The following is a 22012-nucleotide window of genomic DNA, read 5'->3' as shown; positions in this document are numbered from 1 at the left end:
TTCAGTTACACACACATTTCATGTTATATATATATATATATATATAGATATAGGAGAAGCTCACCTTCTGTTGGGCGATCCAGGCCATGGCATCGTTGAAGATCCGGCCTCCCTCCTGGGATCCCACGCTGCCGAGGTTACGTCTGATGGTCTTGCCGCCGACTAACTGCTGCTGGAGGGCGCCGTGCATGTGCTGGAACTGCTCCAAGCTGCAGAGATGCGTGCAAATAAAATTACTATTGTCCTTACGGTGACTTTGCCTCGATGAGGCTATGTTAGCCAGGACTCGGCTTACACACCTTCTGAAGATGTCGTGCGGTATACGCATCTGCTGCAGCTCTCTGCCGTACAGCGACATCTGCTCCATGGCCTCCGCCGCCATGATCAGCTGATTGTCCACGTCCACAGCTGGACCCCCCTGCAATAAAAAACATAAACATAAACATCCAACCTCACGCCACAATGTGATATTAAAACACGTGTTTATATAATACATACACCCTGGAGGATCATCTTGGCTCTCTGCAGGTATTCCTGGCAGTGGCCGGTCAGTAACAAGGCTTTCTGATGGATGGCTTGAGCACTACACATGAGGGGAAAACAAAACATGTTTAGAGGTCATAATATAGTTTAAAATAACATAAATGTGACCTCCTAAATAAACAGAGGAAGGCTCCCCTCTGAGCGAGGGTATAAAGTCAGTATCTGACATGATGGACCTCACCCAACTCTATTTATTAGCCCTTTCTATTTCTAGTCTTATTTGTAAATGTGTTAATAAAAACAAAGTATAAAAAAATAAATACAGTCTTCTCCTGTATGTTTTTATTATGAGCATTGCTCCATATAATATAAGACTATTAATAAGTTACTCAACTGGTATAAATGCTTATAATCACTGAATTTCACGGAAAGTGAAACAAAAAGAAAACAAGATCCTTTTTAGAATTTTAACCCAAAACTGGCTGAATTTTAAAAAAACTAACAAAAACTATAAAAATGTACATAATAATTCACAGAAATAGGAACCGGGGTAAAAATGCTTTAATGTGCGAGGATACAGGAGATGCATACAAAAATAAAACGATACGCTTTAAGACAATGGACTAGAAATCAAACATTCAGCTTCTACTGTTATTAAATTATTATTATTATTATTATTATTATTATTATTATTATTATTATTATTATTATTTGATGAGCTGGGCTCCGTTGGGTGCATGGGAGGGATTACACATGAGAAAAAAACAAAGGAATAACTGTGAGGAATAAAATAAATACAAATATATTTGCATCCAAACTCATTCCTTGTTTCCAGTGTTTCTATAGGTTGTGAGGTCACCGAGGGGTCACCAACTCTTCACTTTCTTTCTTTTTTTTCATGTTTAATCATTCATAAAGACATTTGAATAAAAAAGGAGCCTCACTGTTACAACACCAGACAGTGACATCATCAGGGGGCGTGTTGCAGCTCAACTATAAACACTAAGAAATAGCATTTTTTTGTATGTTTTACTCAGAGAGTTCAAGATGTGTTCGAGGTGTTGAAAGCTGACTTTTAGTTGCAGAAAGACCAGGAACTTAACCTGGAGGTAGCTTTGCAGCACTCATTAACCTGTCTGTGAGCTGGCGGTGGCCTTGGTGACGTTTCATAACACCCCCCCACCTAAAGCTCTGCTTGGACATTATGATTTTAATTCCCTTTGTTAGAATAAAAGACAATTCGTGTGTTTTTTCCCCCTTTTTCCAAACTTTACGCAACAGGTGATCTCGGAGCTCTTACCTCATTCCCCCTCCTCCTCCTCCTCCACCTCCTCCACTTCCCATGCTGACCTGCATCTTGGGAGCCCCCCCGCCGTGCATGGACGACCTGGAGAAGGTGGTGTAGGTGTATCCGCCTTCCGGGAGCTCCCCCTGGAAGCCGTTTCCACCGACGAACACGTCGTTTCGGAAACTCGCACTCGCCAAGTCCGGCCGCGAGTTGCTCCTCGGGCCCATGGAGGCCAGCCGCTGGTTGGAGCCGTACAAGCTCATGGTGGTGTTGTTGGGAGAAAGTTGTAAAAAGAATAAAAAGTATCCAGACAGACAGGCAGACAGACAGCGCACCTCTTCCCCTCCCCGTCTCTCTCTCGCTCTCTGGCGCTCCGCTGTTGCGCAGATAACCCTCCGCTGCGCTGTGAGGACGCGGAAGCGTCTGTTGGCCGCTTTTGGAGACAAACCACACCTCGCTGTGTTGACGAAACACTCCTGACTGCGTGTGGGAACGACTGAGACTGCTCTAATCATTTAATTCCGACGTTATTGTGGATTACAACATGCGATCTAAAGGGGCAGTTCACCATTTAAAAATAATACACATATACACCATTCTCCTCTCACCTGAAGAACTATTTTATTAGTTTGAATAGTTTTGGAGATTATCATGCCGGGGAGGTGGGAAGTACACATATACGTAGAATGTGTTTACTTTTACTTGAGTATTTGTTTTACTTTTACTCCACTACAAAACAAATATCTGAACTTTATTTTGAAAACAGGCTTTATTTTTAATGCATTTCAGGGGAAATATTTATACCTTTTTTATACTTTGAGTACATTTCAGAGTCATTTTACTTTTACTCAAGTAAAAAAACTGTCCTGATCTTTTGTGACTTGATGTCATTGTCAATGATGTCTCGAGTATAAATAAAGGTTGAATGGATAAAATGAAAAAAGTTGACTTTTATCTGTACTCTGACTTTATAAAACGCTGGCGTTCAAATCATCAAAATATATATATGAAAAAAAAATTAAAAACCAACAGACCTTTCTATTTCCAGAATAAATATCATTACATGTAAGTAAATATACATGTATTTTTGATTTTGGGGGTGAACTGTCCCTTTAAAGCTTGTCTTACTTTGTTCTTGGTTATTAAGGAATTAGACCTGCATCCTATTAAGACATGTAATCATCTCCGTGGTAAATCTGAATTGGATTATTTATAATTAATAGATTTGTTGTTTGGGATAACATCCAGTTCCTCTTCTGATTTTGCATTATTTTTGCTTTATTTATGTATTTTTTACAAAGGGGTGACAGTTGGAAATTAATTTAATGAATTCAATAAATTATTAATAATTAATTTAAGTGATATTTATCAATGTGCATATCCCCTGTCATGGATACAAAGATTATAAAATACATTCACTGAACCTCATGATGTAAATTCCTCTTTAGATGTGGGTTCAGCTTAATACTGTGATCAGTATGGGTTTGTTTAAAGCCTGTTGTGAGTGTTTATGCTGTAAGATTTACAATAATTAAAGATTACAGCTGGAAACACGTTTAATCCCCGGTGGAGCGAGCCGAGATAGTGGCTGCACAAAGAATGTGTCGTCCCGGGTTCAACATTCTTGAGGTCAAAAGGAGTCGTTGGAGAGGTCGGCGTTCTGGCGTGTAGCTGCTTGAAGCCAACGACCAAGTGACACGAGAATATTATATTTTAATGTTAATTAGTCCATTATCTCTGTTCCTATACACACACACACACACACACACACACGCCACAGGTAGGCGTGTCACTGCTTTTGAAAAGCACATACCTTGCATTAGGCTGTTTTAGCCCTGAGCTTTAGCCACTAACACACACACACACACACACACACACACACACACACACACACACACACACACACACACACACACACACAACATCACACAGAAGTGTGAGAACAGACAGAGGAGGAGAGGGAGGCATGTCCGTGGTAAACCAACACCCTGAACTGGAATTTTTCAAAACCATCCAATCAATACTAACCTTTTACTTTTCTTTTTTTTTCATGTTCAAACTTTTTATATATATTTGACAAACTCGGCACGACATGTCCCGGTCCCTCCCACGATCATTATTATTTTATTTTTTTTGCAGTCTCATCTATTATAATGACAAATTTCTCAAAAGGCCAGCCTCAAACGCTCGTAAAGGGACACACCCTACTTTCTTTTTTTTACCCCCGCTTGGCTCAGGTGGGTCTGCCTCACCTGTTTGTTTTCTCCCCTCCCTGCTCTTAACGCATGTCATGCAAACAAAAAGACACAGCAAGACCGTGCACGTATGATTTGGAGTAATAACAGCCCTCGGATGAAGACTGAACGGCGGGACAGTGAACCTGACCGCGTGATGAGATAGTGAAGCATAACGACGTTCATTATAACGAGGGTTCGGCCTCATTAGACCTCAGACGTACATCTGACTCGGAGTTGTCTATTCCACGTTTGCACCTTTAATGTGTTGCATGATGGGAATCGGAGGGGTCGCGGCAGGTCACGGTGAAGTGTGCCATATAGTGCAGGGATGGTTTAAGTAACATGTCTGTCAAACACGGAGGCCCTCAGGCTGAGCCTTCCCATAATGCTCCTCTTTAACCTTGACTTTTCTGTCACAAAGAGTGAAAGTTTGCTGACTGTTCGGCTCGGGGGAATAAATATTTAACTTGATGTTTGCATTCTGCTCCGACAAAAAACCCCCACAGTAAAACCAAAACAGCTGAGCGATGATTAATGGAAACAGGTGAACTCTCACATACGAAGTCCAGTGATTCACGGTGACTGTGAGACCTCTGACACCTGCAGATGTGACATCATTTCCAGACACTGGCTCTGACATCATCACTGAGTACACAGCAAGAAAAAACAAAACAAGCCTGACAGCTGGTTTATTAAATTACGTATCAGACTGACATCGTCACACACGTATTAACACCGTGATCTCAGTTTCGCCGGCAGCTTGTTAGAACACAGATGCTTCCTCAGACTTTCCACCGCCGCGGATCACATCAGCGTCGCATCATACGAGACAAGTGATGGACAGACCCGAGGTCCCCGCATGAACTCAATAAAACGTCTGACAAACACAAAAAAAGAGGGTGAAATTATCAAGATTTCATAAATACTGAGGTCATGAGTTCAGAAAGCCTTTAAAGATCTTTTTTGTCTTCATATTCTTGGCAAATTAAAGAGAATAAGAGTGTTTTGGATGTTTTCTTTGACTCGGAAAGAAGACGTGTTACGGGAGAAAAATCACCCCAAAATCTAAAAATGTACCTGCTATTATACTTTTAGTTTTCCCTACATTGTTAAATACTCTTTTAAAGGTGTGTAATCCTGGTGCAGAATACTTTATTATCATATATATATCTTTATAATGTATGTTAAACTACATTTTGGAAGACTATATTTGGGATGAAAGAATGTAAACCCATCCTCATGTCTTTGAAGCCTCTCAAATCCAAAGTCATGAGGCCGTTTCTCAATGATTGGAGCTATAAATGATTTGTGTTAACTGCCTTTTTTTCTCTATATCTGCTTATCGTCTGGAAGATTATCTGAAGGCTCTTTACAGTCCATTAGTGTGTGAGTGTATCTGTGTTTCTAAGCTGATACTAAACCCCAAAGTCATAAATCACACAGCGATGTGTGTGAGTCTATCTCTTGGACTTTGAAACCATCCTTCACTAAAAGTGTTTTTATTGTCTGTGGACACATTTATGTTATGTTTGTGTTGTTGTTTTATTTTTTATCACAATCTAAATCTATAAATCTAAACATTTACATTGTTTTCTGACTGTGAAAAGGAAAAGTACAAATGTCTTTTCACGGCAGAAGAAGTTTGAATGACTCAATGCAGAGTGAAAGCTGAGTGACGCCTCTGGAATTTGTTTGTTTTTTTCAGTTTTACACCTCCATGTGTAACCAGCCAGTTTTAAGAGCCAAAGACAGACACACACACACACACACACACACACACACACCAGGCCTGGGGCGGGGTCCTGGACACACCTGTATGAGTTGCTAGGGAGGGACAAAGCAGGTTTGAATGATAACAAACGGTGAGATAGTGTGCCGGTGCAACGGTCGACCGGTTTCTGTTGGCTCGCAGCGAAGCCACGTTTTTCTGCCCACGCTGCAACGGAAGGCATTGTCTGACTGACGGGTCGGGGAAGGTGCAGATCAATTATGTTATCATGTTGTTTTTTAAAAAAAAAAATGCATGTATGATTATTATCTTTCAGACGTATCTTTCAACAGCGTGCAAAAGAAGAAAAGTCATTAGTACATATTAATAATTTGCACATAACAGCTTCATTGACACATCCTGTCTTTTATTTTGTAAACATTTTACATTACATTGAATTTAAAAAAAGGAAGAAAAACAATCACAAACACAAAATGCTAAACATGTTTGTGTCGCATGATTGCTGCCAGATATAGAAATAGGCTGCAGACGCTGCAGTGACAGGAAAGTAATGGTTGTTGCTGCAGTTCGCCGCCAGGGGGCATCAGTGTGTAACCAGACACAAGACACCAGCCATCCTCCCTGGGACCCCTCAGGGGTCTAACCATGGGGCCTGGCAATTTGCTATGCATGCAGTAATACCTATATACCATATATATATCATAGAATAGGTCTCCTCCAATATGACACATTTGTGGGGGCTTAATTTTAAAATAACACATTAAAAAAAGAAGATGAATTGCAGTTTCAAAATTGTAAAATAAATAAGTAATAATAATAATAATAATCAAATGTCTTTACTTGCAGTTGTTGAATGAGAAACTAATAAAAAAATGGAATGTGCATGATTATATTTTTAGAAGTATGTAATAGCACGTTATGGCCAGTAGGGTGAAGCATCGTTAAACACCTGTTCTGTTCAGATACATTTTGTAATTCAACACATAATAATAATAATAATAATAATAATAATAATAATAATAATAATAATAATAATAATAATATTAATAATAATAATAATAATAAATATGTATTTGTGTCTTTGATTAAATATAAAGTTTGTGACCACGTGTCTTATGTTTTCACAATAAAACATATTTTTTTATATTTCTTGCAAAACAAGTGGTGGAATTTCAGTAAAATGAGGGGAAGCGACTGTAAAATATTAAAAAAAATAACTAATAATCTTATTTGACACTGATTAAAATGCATATGTTAATTAAAATGTGCAACAAAGCACCTGAAGGAAATCTGACATGCTTCTACACAACTCTCCAAAAGCACACTTTATAAAGGTTAATAAGTTATGGCTGTATTGATAGTATCTAAATAATTGATTAACGCTTTTATAGATGCATAAGGAAAAGCTTTGGGTTGCCAGGTCATGAGGGAAGCAGTTGGCTGAAGATCATCTGGAACAAAATCCATTTGATAACTACCAATTAAAATGTACGACTGCTTGATTGTAGTAGAAGAAGCTCATTATTAACGACTTATGCCTACTAATATCTATAACTGCAGAGCTGTTTGCTCATAAGGAGGATATTGATTTGATTTTTCCCCACCAGGCAGTTTACTTTAAGTTAAAGTAGTAATACCACAACAAGTCCTTCATTTCAAATTTGTTACAAAAAGTACAAAAGTATAAGCATCAAAATGTACAAAATGTAATATATTGATAATATATGTTAGGAATGCATTTTTAATTTTGAATTTTGATCCATTTAATGTTGGTAAAGGTTGAGCTAAGTGGAATTACTTGACTCAGTGCTGTGTAGTTTATGTCATAATACATCATGTTTTATCAGCTGATTTATATATTTTTTTGTTTTGATCTTCAGAAGTCACTTATAACTAAAACTTTAAGATGTCAGAAAGTGTTTTTTTTTTTTTACAGAAAGCCAGTCCCCTCCCCCCCGTCCTCCCCCTGCCTGGTGTGCATTTCACAATATTTGTGATTTTCTTGCAAAATGTTTGGAATTAAATAAATAAACAAAAGTGAGAACGTGAGGGATATTGGTTGCTATGGTTACACCACAGACTGCTTATGTTGTCTGATCCACAGTCAAAAAAAAAACCTCCAAAAGATATTCCAATTGAAAAGCAGCAGATCTTTGCTTCCTAAATGATGAATCCATTCTTCAATTCCATTTTTAATTTTTAATTTTGATCCATTTAATGTTGGTAAAGGTTGAGCTAAGTGGAATTACTTGACTCAGTGCTGTGTTTATCTCATAATACATCATGTTTTATCAGCTGATTTTTTTTTTGTTTTGTTTTGATCTTCAGAAGTCACTTATAACTAAAACTTTAAGGTACATATAGTAAAAAAAAGTGCAGCATTTTCCTCTTAAACAGAATGGAAATTAATTTAATTAATGTAAATAGAATCCTCATACAGCTGACAAGAGAGTTGGATCTGAAGTTATTTACACAGCAATCATCTGTTTTTATGATTCACCTTTGCTGCTAGTTAAAGTGGAAGTGGGAAGTCTTTTTGTTTTTATCTTTTTATTATTATTGCTCTAGAAGTGGGCGGGGACAGTTAGCTCCTCCCCCGTCTCCCCTATGCTTGGTGTGCATTTCACATTTGTGATTTTTCTTGCAAAAATGTTTGGGATTCCAAAAATAAATAAACAAACAAACAAACAAAAGAATATTGGTTGCTATGGTTGCACAACATGTGTTGCCAACTAATATGAGCACAGATTTAACAGATGGTTGTAAATATACAAAAAAAAACTGCTTTTCACTCAAAATGCTCAACTAGAGGATGAGTGTCCCCCCTCCCTCCCTTCCCTCCCCGCCCCGCCCCCTCGGAGTGGGTTGCTAATGGTTACAGGTGGCCATGTTGGGTTGGACGCGCAGCCTCGCGGGCAGGTGTGTCTACCTGTAGCTCCCTCAGGAAGGCTTCCCCTCGTGGCCACACAGCTGATCGACAGGTGCGCGAGACGACAGGAAACACCAGGAAATAGACCCCCCCCCCCCTCCCTTTTCGTCGTTTGCTTAATTAATCGCATTCCGTCGTCGTCTCGGAGCTCGAGCTCCCTACACACACACACACACACGCGCGCGCGCGGTGGCGGACGGAAGGAAGTGCTTCCTGATAATAAAGAGGTGCGTCTTATTTCCATTCCAGTGATTGAGTGCGCGCGGCGTTCAGCGCCGGAGCTGAGGGGCATTGACGCATTGTGGAGTCGACGGGAGGGAGGAGGAGGAGGACAGGAGGAGGAGGAAGGGGGGCGGCACTGCAAACCCCGGCTTCGCTACACGACGGAGGCATCTATCGGCGAGAGACCCACGATGGCCGTGGTGCAGCTCGACACGGAGGACCACCAACCGGAGAACGGCTTCGTGTCCCCGGAGACCACGTCGCCGGGCCCGCTGCTCCGCATCGACGGCTCCGTGCTGCCGTTCCTCGGGGGGTTCGGGAAGTACCAGAAACAGCTGATCGTGCTGACATGGATCCCGGCGCTCTTCATCGGCTTCAGCCAGTACTCCGACGTGTTCCTGCTGGCGCAGCCCAACAACACATGCGTGCAGCCCGCCGCCAACCTGACCAACCACACCGGGCCGGGCCTGTCGTCGCTGTCGGGGAGCCCCAAAAACGGCACGGTCGCGCGGCCGGCTTACGTCCACGCCAACGGGAGCTACGGCGGCCACAATGACACGGCCGACATGCAGTGTCGGTGCAGCGAGTGGACGTTTGAGCTGAGCAAGGGACTCGTGCAGAACGTGGTCACCAAGGTAAGCTGCCCCTCAGTGTGTGTGTGTGTGTGTGTGTGTGTGCGCGCGTGCTCGTGTGTGTGTTATGCATCCTGTTGTAAGGGGGACATTCTGACACACACACACACACTGTCTCCACTGGCGCAGAAACGTGCGCGCGTTTGTATCCCCAAAGATTTTCGCATATTGTTTTGGCTCCTCACTTTGCGTGAACATCGTTCATGTGAGGTGCGCGCGCGCGTGCGTGCTGACAGTGAGTGAGTCATCGCAACAGCTGACACCGAGTGTGACCCACCGTGGGGAGACGCCACCTTTGGCACATCGGAGGTGCGTGTTGGTGGTGGTGGTGGTGGGGGGGAAAGTGCCAGTGCTTGTGGAATTTTAGCGTAATGGACGGAATAGAGGGGCATCGATTTTTTGATGTGGAGCAAAGGTCATTTAGTCCACTCTCAAGAATAGTGCAATGAGCAAAAACCGGCTGAACCAATCAGTGTCCTCACCCAAACACAAGTGAGGTGGGATTGCAGATTTCATACCCCCCCCCCTCCCCACGCCACCATTTCTGTTGCAATAATCCCATCTGGACAAGAAACAGTAGGCCTGCTGTCATCGTGGAGTTTGCTCGCCGGAGGAGGAATTTTTTATCTCTCATTACCGCTCATCAGCTCTTCTCCAGTTTGTGGATGCTGCGTGAGCGTTTACGTCCAGAGATCAGGTTTTAGTTTTGAAAAGCGTGACACTGGATCCTCCAGGGGAGGGCGGGGGGCTCTCTGTGTAAACTTGACATCCATGTTGATGATGTGATTTCATCTTCAGAGTCTTATCAGGGAGGAGAAAGGGGTCAATGGATCAATGAGTTTGGCCACAACCAGGGCCTTGAACGCCTCCCTGCTGAAGGACGAGTAATGTCTCTGTTTAAATCAGGCAAATAAAATGCAACATTTAATTCAGCCAGGGGAGGTGGGGCAGTTTAAATTCTTGATTTAATGTGCTGTCCTCAGGGTGATTTTGTAGTTTTTTGGCAGGGATGAGTTTGTATGAACTACACCCATTTATAAGCTTACGTGAGGGGAAATCGATCGGGTAGAACCGTAAAGTCCCTTCTCTCAGTTTCCCCATATGAAGGGGGGTTTGGTCCTGAAAACCATGCCGCCCCCATGCTGTTGTTTAACCTGTAGATACTAATATCCGTGTTGCCTCTGCACGCATACGGAGAATGTCATGTTGACACTAACCACCAAACCGCAGCGACCGGCTCGTCCTCCCTGAACTACGCGGTCCACGTCCAACCAGAAAACCTGAATCTGAGTTTTTAATCAGCCCCTTATCTCTTTTGACAACTGGTCTTTCGCCCTTCCAAGAACCCCCCCCACCACCGCCACCGCCATCGCCAGCAGCAGCACATAAACTAGGAAGTGACACTACAGTGGGATGTGATGACTCTGCGTTTCTCCCCCCCCCCCCCCCTCCCTCTCCCCCGTGGTGTAACTGCACATGACTGGGCTCAGCTATCCCTGACACTCGATCCCTAAAAAAAAAAAAAAAAAAAACGCAGAGCAGACTTCCAACGGCGAGGAAATGCCTCGCCGTTGCTCTCTTGACCCTCCGTATCACACGAGGGAATCATGTAAATACAGGTCTGCATGTTGTTTACCACACGGCCTCCGGATCAGCAGCACAGGAACACGGCAGCGATGGTGGTGGATCCAAAGTGGTTAATGTGGAGACCCGTACTTACCCCCCCCACGAGCTCCCCTCTAGGAATGAGACTGGTTAATTGCTCGGAGAGGAAGACGGATGGAGTCTCTCTGCAACCTCGTGCCCGAAAGCATGTTAATCGTGACTTTATCGTATAACTGTTCATTCATCTAGAATGCCGAATCCTTTCCATTTGGTCGATAAGATGTCAGAAAATGTTTGTTTTTTTTGACAGAAAGCCAGTCCCCTCCCCCCCCCACCCTCCCCCTGCCTGGTGTGCATTTCACAATATTTGTGATTTTCTTGCAAAATGTTTGGAATTAAATAAATAAACAAAAGTGAGAACGTGAGGGATATTGGTTGCTATGGTTACACCACAGACTGCTTATGTTGTCTGATCCACAGTAAAAAAAAAAACCTCCAAAAGATATTCCAATTGAAAAGCAGCAGATCTTTGCTTCCTAAATGATGAATCCATTCTCTAAATTGCTGCCCATTCATTTACAGTTGAAATGAACTTTATTTGTCATATTTGAGAGCAAACCGAACGTCTCTTTTATGTCTGAAAACACAAGACTCTTTGAACACGAGATGTTTGAAGACTCTTTGAGAAGCATTTTCATAGACAAGTAGTTGAATAATGGAGAAAAGCAATGAGCAGTTAATCAGCGTTCTTCAGAGTTGTTGTTTTTCTTCAAGGTCAGAATTGTCTGAGGGTGATAAGGGAGATAAAAGCCCACCGGCGGGTAAACGCCCCGAGCTTGGAGGTCGCACACCCGTAGACGTGGAAGACGATACGGCGGTCTGGGGGCCTCCCCGCTCCGCCGTGTCCCATCGCACTTGTTTACCCAGCTGGTCCGGCTCCATGCAGACCCCAGACCAGTGTGGGACACTTTGAAACGGTCTCAGCTGTCGAAAAAAAAAAGAAAAGGCTATGACCCCGACTGCAGATATCCAGTCAGCAACACACAATGAAGGCGGGGGGGAGACAGCTCTGTTGCAGTGTGACAGGAGTGTTCAGGCAGGCTGCGTTCTGATAAGGAGGGGTGAACATGGGAGGGAGGGGTGAGGAGGGGTGAGACCCTCCGCCTGTAGGGAGTTTGTTTTTAAGAGTTGTCCGATGGAATTCAGCTCGGTCTGTTGTTGTTTGGTGGTGGGACAATATATCGAAATGTCGATATATATCGTGATACTTCTGATATCGATACACTGGTGCCAAATATCAATATAAACGAATATTTACGGATCCATGCATTAAGCGTGTCACCATTTTGAGTCACTACTTCATGACCTCTTGGCCTTTTGCCAGTTTATGTCTATGTTGGAATGACGTATAGACATGTTCAGTCAGTGTTAAAGAGGGAATAAGCTGAATGAATAAACACAGTATACGATTAATTCCTGCTTTCTGCCTTTCCACTGGTATTTTTTCTCCTTCAGATACACGGATATTGTGATGCATATCGTAGATATGATTTCTTGCAATATATATTGTGTATCGCAGAATTGCGATATCGTTATCATGGGCAAAATATCGTGATATTATCGTAGCGTGAGTTACTCTGTGATTCCCACCCCTATTGTTGATCGTTATTCACAAAGCATCTTAGTCCTTAGAGAGCTCTTAAGATGAAAAACCGTCGGGAGTCTGACTTTTAAAAGGAGGAAATGCTGGAAAGACAAATCAGTCGAGGAGAGGAATATATGATGAAGAGCTGTGGCTTCGATTGGATGTCGTTAGAGAAGAGCTCACATCTCAGACGTGAACGTCATCACAACGTTAAGATATGTGGCCTCTCGGGGAAAACGCGGTGGTCACCGTGTTCATGTATTCATCATCGTTCATGCCTCATAGAAAAGGCTGAAAGCTGAGTGGTTTCCCCACGTTAATGTGGAATAGATTAAGAGCTGAGGAAGAGAGATGTTCGCTACATAAAATGGTGTTTAGAGGTCTAAATCGTGGCCAAATCCTATGATCAGTCCTATCGACTTTACACACTAATTTTTAGTATTTTTTTAATTATCCAATTACGTCCTTTTAAAAGAATGCGTCGTCCCTAGCAACGGGATCAGCCACACCTGCTCACTAGGGGAAACGTTGCACAGAGAAGTCCCTAAATCACTCCGGTTCGCCTCCAATATCCCTCACGTTCTAACATTTTGCAAGAAAATCACAAATATTGTGAAATGCACACCAGGCAGGGGGAGGGGACTCACCCCTCACCCCTTACCCCTTGCCACCGCCCCTGCCACATTACCGGAATTCAACCCTTTTTTTTTGTGTGCCAGCGATGCTGTAACTCGCACTTGGAAATCAGAAAGAGTCTGATAACCACGGCGACGGTCTGTTGCTAGGCAGTAACTATGCAGCATACCCCTCCATGTGTTTCTGCTCACAACTGCTTTTTTAGTGTCTTTATCTCTCTCTCTCTCTGCCTCTCTCTCCCCAGCCGGTAATCTGCACCCATACTTTCCTTTTTATTCTCTCCACCTCTTTTGTATGTTCTGATTCTACATTGTGTAACCTTTTATCACCCCCTCTTTTCTAAACCCCCACCCACGGCTCTGTAGTTCAACGAGTGCAGGACTGTGCAGCTGTAGTTGAGAGCATCTTCACCCGAGCTAATGAGACTCTCAGGCGTCGACTGATCCTCGGCCGCCGGTCATCAGAGAGAGACGCTGCAGACACCCTCGGGATCCTTTCACCGACCGGCACTTGGCCCCCCGTCATTGTTCTGCATGTTCTGTCTGCTGTTGGATTCATAAGCGTAGAAACCCCTTCGTTACACCGACTTCTCGTCATTACTCCCCAAACGAGTCAGACAATGGCAGGGGGGGGGGGGGGGGGGGGGGGGCGTAGGAGACAGAGACTGCAAGTAGGGATGGGAATCGCAGAGTAACTCATGATAATATAATATCATGATAACGATGATATCAAGATACTGCGATACAAGATATATTGCAGGAAATCATCTACGATATGCATCACAAAAGAATACCGGTGAAAATGCAAAAGCGTCATGAAGTAGTGACTCTGGTGAGGCAAAATGGAAACAGGCTTAATGCATGGGGTCAGTAAAAAGCGCAGTAAAAATAATAAAAAATAATAAAAATATTGACGTATCGCAGCAGGGAGTATCACGATATATATTGATATTTCAATATATCGTCTCTCTAGCTACTAGCAGTGTGTCTGAGAGAATCCTGCTTAATAAAAACATGTGAATAGTAATAATGAAGCCACCAAAATCCACCACGTCCCTTTTCTGCTGCAAGTTTAACACTTCATCCCTGGCATGTGTCATGTGATATGTTGGTATTTTGTTGTGCGTGGTCACTCACAGATGTCGATCCTGCCCCCCCCCCCCCCCCCCCCCCCCAGTGAGGGAGGGGCCGCTCATCACTTCTCTTTAAACACAACTTGGTCGTGCAGTTGATTTGCGCAACAGGAACTTGTTTGTTTTCTCTCTCTCTCTCTCTCTCTCTCTCTGCTGACATCGATACTGACACCATGAATGAGTGGCATGCCTGGATCATGTGATGGCCTGGTTGCTCTGGGTAATCCGGGGAGCGTTCCATTCTGAACAGGTCACTGTGGTGGAGGTTATGAAGGGGTTAGAGGGGGAAAAAACAGGAGAAGAAACTTTGCATTTTCATGTAGAGGTCAGGCTTCGACATGGGGAGACGTGTCTGTAGTGGTTTCATGGATAGGTCGGGGAGGGTTGCACCTGCTGTGGCCGCCACGCCTCGGCTCATTCCGGTCGCTTCTCTCGGCACAGACGGATGGGTGGCATATGTTGTCAAACGACCCCTCACGTACACCCCCTCTCTGAAATCCTCATCCTGTGTTCTTCTCCGGACGACCCACTCCACTACATTACATAGTATTCCTTTTATTTACTCCTTACTATCGTGTCTGTTTGTCGAAACTCGTCTCTACGACTGCTGGGAGATGAAAAACAAAATTGTGGCCATGCTCGATTCGTGCAAAAGCCGGCCCGCTGCATTGTTTGCACTCGAGGAAATCCTCTGTGAGGGTTTCAGCCGGAGCTGACTGTAATAATGTGTTTCCACACAGAAGAGTCGGAGATGAATAAATAGTAAGAAAGAAGGAATGTGTGCTTATGTTGTGCACCCGGGGATTTTTTTTGGACTGAGGAAATGATCTGCATAAATAGGGATGATTTAATTACCGATGTTGATTTTCAGAGGACAAATGAGTTTCTCTAAGTTTCCTCGGGGCGAAAAACACGACGTGGGCTTTTGCATAAACAATATTCACATCTAATTGATGTTGGTGCTAAATCGGCTAATAACCAGCTGAGTCATTACATTAGAAAAATGCGAAAAAAATATCACGTCTGTTTAACGATTTTCCATTTTTGAGTTGGATTTTTTTTTAAGTGCTTTCACTATTAGTCTGTCATAATGATTATTTAAAAGCTAGTTATTTTGTCAAGAATTCTGTGAAAACCACGAAACTGTCAGGCTTTTAAGCTGCTATTTAGTAAGAAAAACATCCGAAAAGACATTTAAATTGAAGTTAAGATGGTAAATCTGTGAAAGGCAGCAAATCCTCATATTTGAAAAGCTGATATTCCTCATTTTAGCTGCATAATTGAGCAAAAAATGATGAATCCATTATCTAAATTGCTGCTTATTAATTTTCTGTTTGATTTCTAATCTTGAATATCACGTCGTTGTTCACATGAAATCCCAGGAAGTCCTGTTCCAGAGTGAGTCCTCCTTACATGTCAGTGTGTTCTGGGTCATGATGAATCCATGAATCAGACTCTATTTTGGGTTCGAGTTTCATAAATATGAAAGTTGTTACTTTAACTTCCATTATCATCCTGCAGGCCGCAGCATGGGAACTAACAGCTGTGTTTGTTTGTTTCTCCAGTGGAGTCTGGTGTGTGACTCGGCGTGGAAAGTCCACATCGCCAAGTTCTCCCTGCTGGTGGGATCCATCTTCGGATACCTGACGTTTGGGATCCTCGCCGACTGGTGAGATTTTCAAAACAAAAGTTCTCCCACAACATTAAAAGTTTGTGTTACGGTATATTTGTATTCCTAATCTGGAAAAAGTAAGCCCCCTTTTTGCTCCGCAGGTTCGGCCGCCACCCGGTGCTGATCATTTCGGTGCTGTTCATGCTGGTGTTCGGTCTGACGGTGGCGTTCTCCGACAACGTGCCCATGTTCAGCACGCTGCGATTCTTCGAGGGCTTCTGCCTCGCCGGGATCTCGCTCTCGCTCTACGTCCTCAGTAAGTCTCTCTGCTAAAAAGCTTGGCGCTAACTCCCGATGTGTTCCGACGAAGCGGCTGGGCGGAGAAAACGGAGAAAACGTCTGAGGCAGCTCCGAGGATGACGGTTTGCTGCACAACCGTCCTGTGCGGAAACTTTAGTGGAAATTTTAGTAATTATTTCTACGCTAGCACAAATATTTTTCAGATTTTTTTTGTATTCTATTTTTCCAGTTTACTCTTAAAAAAATAAATAAAGTCTACGATGACGTACATACGTGTTATAATTCAGTAATTCTAACACATGCAGTTTAACAAAATAGACCAGATTTAACATAAAAGTGCTGAATGCGAAAGCAGGAATCGCAGGAATTCTACCCAGCGACCGTTTTTTTTGTTTGCTAAAATAAAACCTTTTTGCTAGCAGAAGTTTATCTTTTAGCTAGCTAGCTCGCTTATTAATACCGACTGTGAGTTGGTTGAAATATCTAGGCACTCAAGGACACCGTACAGTGAATAAAAGTATTAAACAACCAATGCACGAGTCTACGATGGCCTACGTACGTGATATAGCTCGCTAATGCTAGCAGACGGAGGATAAAGCAACCGGGCAGCAAAAACATTTTAGAATTGATGACACATTTTCACATGAGTCAGGCTTGAGTTGCAGCAACAAACAGTTGAATCCGTCCAAATCTGCTTGTGTGTTTTTGTTTTGGAAAAGGTTTTATTATTTATTTAAAAAATAAAGACGTGATTTATTTATCACGGCCTCGGCATGTTGAGAAATCCAAACCTGGAACGACCCGGTTATGGCCGCAAGCTATCACTGGCCAATCACTGCTTTTGGGAGGAGGTTTGAGCAAACAGTGTGTTTACTGTGCATATTTATTACTGACATGTTTTGCCCGAGGCCTTTTCAGGTGGAGCTTGAAACGTTTGAAAAAGTTGTTGTCACTTTGGTTTAAGTTCGGAGACGATCCTGAGGAGGAATTTTAAGTGGTGGGATGAATCATCAATCAATCACATTGTTTCAAAATAATATTAATAATAAGAACATATTTCCTATTTCCAACCAAGACGACAAACTTTGTTACTCCTTTCAACCTGAGACGAAGGCGGCACCTATTAGATCCACTTCCTTTCTTATCTTTCACAATAAAAGCCCTACACAAATACTGTTTACCAGAGGGAAATTAATTGCTGCCGGTATGAATAGTTCCAATGATAATACATAATAATCATTTTATTTAAAGAGTGTTTTTCATGATACTCAAAGTTAAAATAATAATGACGTTTTGATGATTTGAAATTGGCATGCGTTGCATTTTTTTTGTGCCGTTAAGTTACGCCCCCCCTGATGTGTTCAAGGCCTTATTACTGTATAATTGCACACCTATTACGTTGAAACTTGACGGTTTGGATTACCTGCCGGCCAAACTGGTTTGTTTTGGGACTTGGCTCCATGTCGGGGAAGTAGGAGCTGCTTCCGTTGCACCATGAGTCGTAAAGGGGCGGTTTTATAGCCGAGGGAGTAAATGTATATCATATTTACATAGGATGCATTCTAATCAAATCTGGCGTGACGTAAAATGTCACATACTTGAAATTGTTTGTTGGTTTTAAGATAGTGGACCACCAACAGACAAAAATAATCAGCGGTTAATGTGATATTCATCCTGTGGTTTGTAACACTTAAGCACTGTAACATATTAGTGCAGTGAGTCTCTCAATCCTTCAGCCCCACCGATGCCGTTCCCTCTCCAACCAGACGGGGCATCGTCATCATCGACTTTAATTCTTCGTCTCGAGCCAGCTTTGGCTCAAAAGAGAGTAATTGTGTTGCGTTGACCTCCTCACATTTGATTAAATTGAGCGCCGCCGTCTGGGATGAATCCTTCATTCCACAACAACAACCCGGTAGTCGCCTCCGTACCCTTGAAGTGGACTCAGATTCTTGTTGCTGCTCATCAATAATCTGATGCTGGCATAAAGGGGTTGGCGTGGTAACGCGTCTGCAATATAGTTTCACACATCGGTGCAGGAAGAGATTGGAATGTTCTTTTTTTTTTTTTCTACTTTCTCTACAGCGTCCAGGATAATTGGTCGTGCAGCCGATGCACTCTCTGGTCTCCAGTGATGGATGCTTTAAAAGCCTCTTTTGGCTGCAGTAATTGACCAGTGCAGAGGGAGGTGGCAACAGTGGAGGGGGGAAGGGGAGGGGTGAGAGGGAGGGAGGGAGGGAGAGACGATGAGGGAAGGGGCCCTTAGTGTCCTTGTCGTTCCAATTTGCTCCACACTTTTATACCTTGAAAAGCTTCGCCGCACTCCCAAAATAGAAGGAGCGTTTAGCCCCGCCGCCGCCACGGGACAAAGGGAAAGAGGGTGGGGCCACGGGGGAGGCAGGAGGGTGGGGCCATGGGGGAGGCAGGACGGTTAAGCTGTACAGTGTGGCGTCCTATCAAGTTTAAATGAACTTGACATCTGCATCCATTGTTTTCACATTAGCTTGCAGTTTCCGGTTCGGTACCTCGGAGGTCCTCAACCTGCTGGTTGGAACATAAAAGGAGCCGGTGGCGTTGATCTTTCTCTACATCTCGTTTATATGCAGTAACGTGGTGTCATTTCTTCTTTTTATATTGTGGAATCTAGAATATGGTTTTAGTTTTAGACTTCAAGTCAAAGAGGCAAATCATTAATTGGCTGAATCGGTGAGTCGTCCTCATTTAAAAGGCTCACTGCAAAAACGGAACAATTTGTGTCCAATATGTGTCCGTTTAAATAGAATATGTGATTCATCTGTCATCTGTTCTGCATAGTGGTGAAGTGAACGCGTCTCTTTTAAATGGTCGACTGCCAGAGCAGCCGAGCAGTATACTGATAAAAGAGGAAACGGTGTTTGAATTTATCTGATGGTCTTGCAGAAAGGCTGCCTTCCACATAAACTACATTTGTGTCTACAGAGTCCAATTATTAGTGAGAGTCAGAGTGAAGATTTATTATTTATTGAGGGTTTTTTCCCCCTTCTCCTTAGTCATCTCTACCTTTTTCCATTCTTTACCTCCTTCTAGGCCTGTTCTATTAATCTATTTTAAATCGTAATCGCGATTATGTAGCACGATGTTAAAAACGTGAAAATCGTAAAATCGATTTTTCAAAAAGTTAAAGTTCTGCACTTTATTCATTCATTTTTGTGTAATAGACACACCTTAAGATACATGTGAAAGTGAGGTTTTCCTCTCAATCCCAAAGGGATTGTTTTTTTTTGTTTACAAAAGGTCTACAAGAAGATAACATGGAGCAAAGCCAGATGGCAAAAGTTCATTCATTAATCCCTTGAGGGATTTTTTGTTTAATAAGAGCAAGGTTTTCACTCAAATCCCAACGGGGAAATTATTTGCAAAATGTTCAATAGAAAACAGCATATCTGAAATAATTTCTTTGTCATTTCACAAAATAATCGAAAATCGGATTTTGAGAGAAGAAAATCAGGATTTTATTTTTGGGCAAAATCGAACAGCCCTACCTCCTTCTTTTGTTCCACCAGGTTCCACCCTATTTTTTTTACATTCACTTAATTTCACAATTAACTGTACAGTCTGCAATCTACCAAACAATACAGTGATTGCAAAGTCATTTCAGGGGCATTCTTCCATTTGTTCTGGTTCATGCAACACCTCCCCCTCTGTATTCAGGTACCTTTGTGTGCTTGCACAATGCCTAAGAAGGGGCAGAGGATATCTAAAATAGTTAGTTTAAAGGTTTCAGTGGCTTTATAAGACTGCACTTTGTATTTATCTGACCTTGTTCACCCTGACGGGCTTAGTGTTTACCACCACGACCAGGATGCAGCAGTCTGCTTAGATAACCCGTATGGATCCGTCTGCATCAACAGCAAACACAAACTATTCCACAGTTCCGTGCTTCAGGCTGAAACGGATGATAGATCGACCCTTCTTCACTAAGTCCTGCCCTTCAAATGCAGACCGGCCCCAGCTAGTCCGTAGACCCTCAAGCAGACTTTCTACATTTTCAGGCTCATATTTGTGTAGGTTTTGTGTTGCTATACCGCCGCCCTTATTTCTAATTACGCGTGTCCTCTGTCACATGATATTTACCCTGCAGCCACTCCGTATTGACAAAACTCCACGAGAGCCGCTCTGAGAGGTGGAGAGCAGTCGTCCAATAACACATTACTGGGGAGAAGCGATCGTTTTTTTCTTCTTCTTGTTTTTTTTATTTGTTATTCCAAGGTCTCACTGTTTCCGGGTTGTGCTCTGCATTCGCACATCTTTTTTTTTTTGCCACATGCTGCGAGGTTTAGCGGCAGTAAATATTCATTATAGTCCTGACACTGTGTCGGTCATGTGACATTCTCTTGCATGTAACATTGTCAAACCACATGACCCTCCTTTTGTGGCTCGCTTTGTTTGAGTCCGCTTACAAAGGGAAGTCTGAGCCAAATCCTGGCTTTCGGCTGTGTTTGCACTGGAGACATTACACTAATCCCCCCCCCCCCCACACTTTCTCATCAGTCCTTGTGCAATTAAGTCTTAGTTTCTTGGATCTTGAAGGGCCGGCTGTTCGTTGTGTGCTGTAATTTTAAATGAGGAAATAGTAACACAATGATAGAAAACCACCCTTTGCGCTTGGTTTGAAAGGATTGTGTATACACACTTGTGTATATGGTAATACGGTAATTTGCCCCTTGTTTGTTGCCTCATTGTGCCCCGGAGGTGTCGACGAGGAAATCCATAGAGTTTTCATCTTTTTAAGAGCGACGTCAGGCCTCGCACGGTTGATACGATGTGACACTCGTACACTATCTGACACAAAGAGGGGAAAAAAGGGGGAAAGAGGGAATGGTTGGCCGGTTGGTTTCAGACAAAGGGAGAGAACGGCGACCAGCAGCTAATAGGAGTAGAAGGAGAAAAAAAGCTAGATTGTGAAGACGTCCAGACTAAGTGGCTGAGATACAATCAGCCCGCCGTGCCGAGCGAGAGCGGAGTGTCTCTGTAGGCTAACATTAGGCCCTTTCACAGGTAAACTAGGCTAATGCATGGCACATTGATCTATAGTAAAGAGTGTACCAGCAGAATTGCCTGTAGCCATAGAGAGTCATCTGATGCTGCTATATTTACCCCGGTGCTCCATCAGTGTTTGCCAGGTGGGGGCAAAGCTCACAGTGACGGTGGCTCAGCATCCTGGTGCTGCGCTCCAATGTGTTTTTAACATCCTCGCCTGCTGCCAGCTTGTATGCAAACCTATGAGTCACGCGTAGCCGCCTGCACCGGCCGTTTGGGGACAGCGTTTTGTGATCGGCTTGTGTTCTGGGGGCAGAGCCACACCAGCTATTTTCATGCACGTGGGACATAAATTAAAGGCTTTTTCATTTACATATATTGCTTTTTGTCCCTGAAGTATTTATTCACATCAAATATGAGTTGAGCAGTTTTATTGGATCGTCAAATGTCCAATTGTTGAAAGTATTGTGGGCTAAAGTGAGGGTTCCTCTGGACGAAAATATGAGCTTAATGCTCTTCATCTCACACCTTTTTTTTTTATTA

At 43.0% G+C, this 22012-nt stretch overlaps 2 protein-coding genes across 4 annotated transcripts in view; one reads left to right on the top strand and one right to left on the bottom strand.

Moving 5' to 3' along the window:
- The window catches only part of LOC311011815 (desmoplakin-A-like), a 190217-nt gene that overhangs the window by 14467 nt on the left and 153738 nt on the right, over window positions 1-22012 (bottom strand). For 2 of the 3 annotated variants that reach the window (XM_084006948.1, XM_084006950.1), the window contains exons 1-4: window positions 1784-2179; window positions 499-583; window positions 300-418; window positions 65-209 (exon numbers count right to left, since the gene is read on the bottom strand). In XM_084006948.1, the coding sequence (XP_083863074.1) occupies window positions 65-209; window positions 300-418; window positions 499-583; window positions 1784-2034 (600 nt within the window). In that variant the 5' untranslated portion in view covers window positions 2035-2179. Of the gene's footprint in view, window positions 1-64; window positions 210-299; window positions 419-498; window positions 584-1783; window positions 2180-22012 lie in introns of those variants that run through there. The other variant, XM_084006949.1, reaches the window with a different exon arrangement.
- The window catches only part of LOC311011818 (solute carrier family 22 member 23-like), a 31352-nt gene continuing 18249 nt past the window's right edge, over window positions 8910-22012 (top strand). Inside the window, exons 1-3 of the mRNA XM_084006959.1 lie at window positions 8910-9523; window positions 16104-16207; window positions 16312-16466. Of these exons, the coding sequence (XP_083863085.1) occupies window positions 9080-9523; window positions 16104-16207; window positions 16312-16466 (703 nt within the window). The 5' untranslated portion in view covers window positions 8910-9079. The remainder of the gene's footprint in view (window positions 9524-16103; window positions 16208-16311; window positions 16467-22012) is intronic.

This window comes from Eutrigla gurnardus (assembly GCF_963514095.1).
Source record: "Eutrigla gurnardus genome assembly, chromosome: 4".
NCBI classification, from domain to species: domain Eukaryota; kingdom Metazoa; phylum Chordata; class Actinopteri; order Perciformes; family Triglidae; genus Eutrigla; species Eutrigla gurnardus.
Note: the sequence above shows the minus strand (reverse complement) of the source record. Positions and strands in the feature narration are given on the sequence as shown.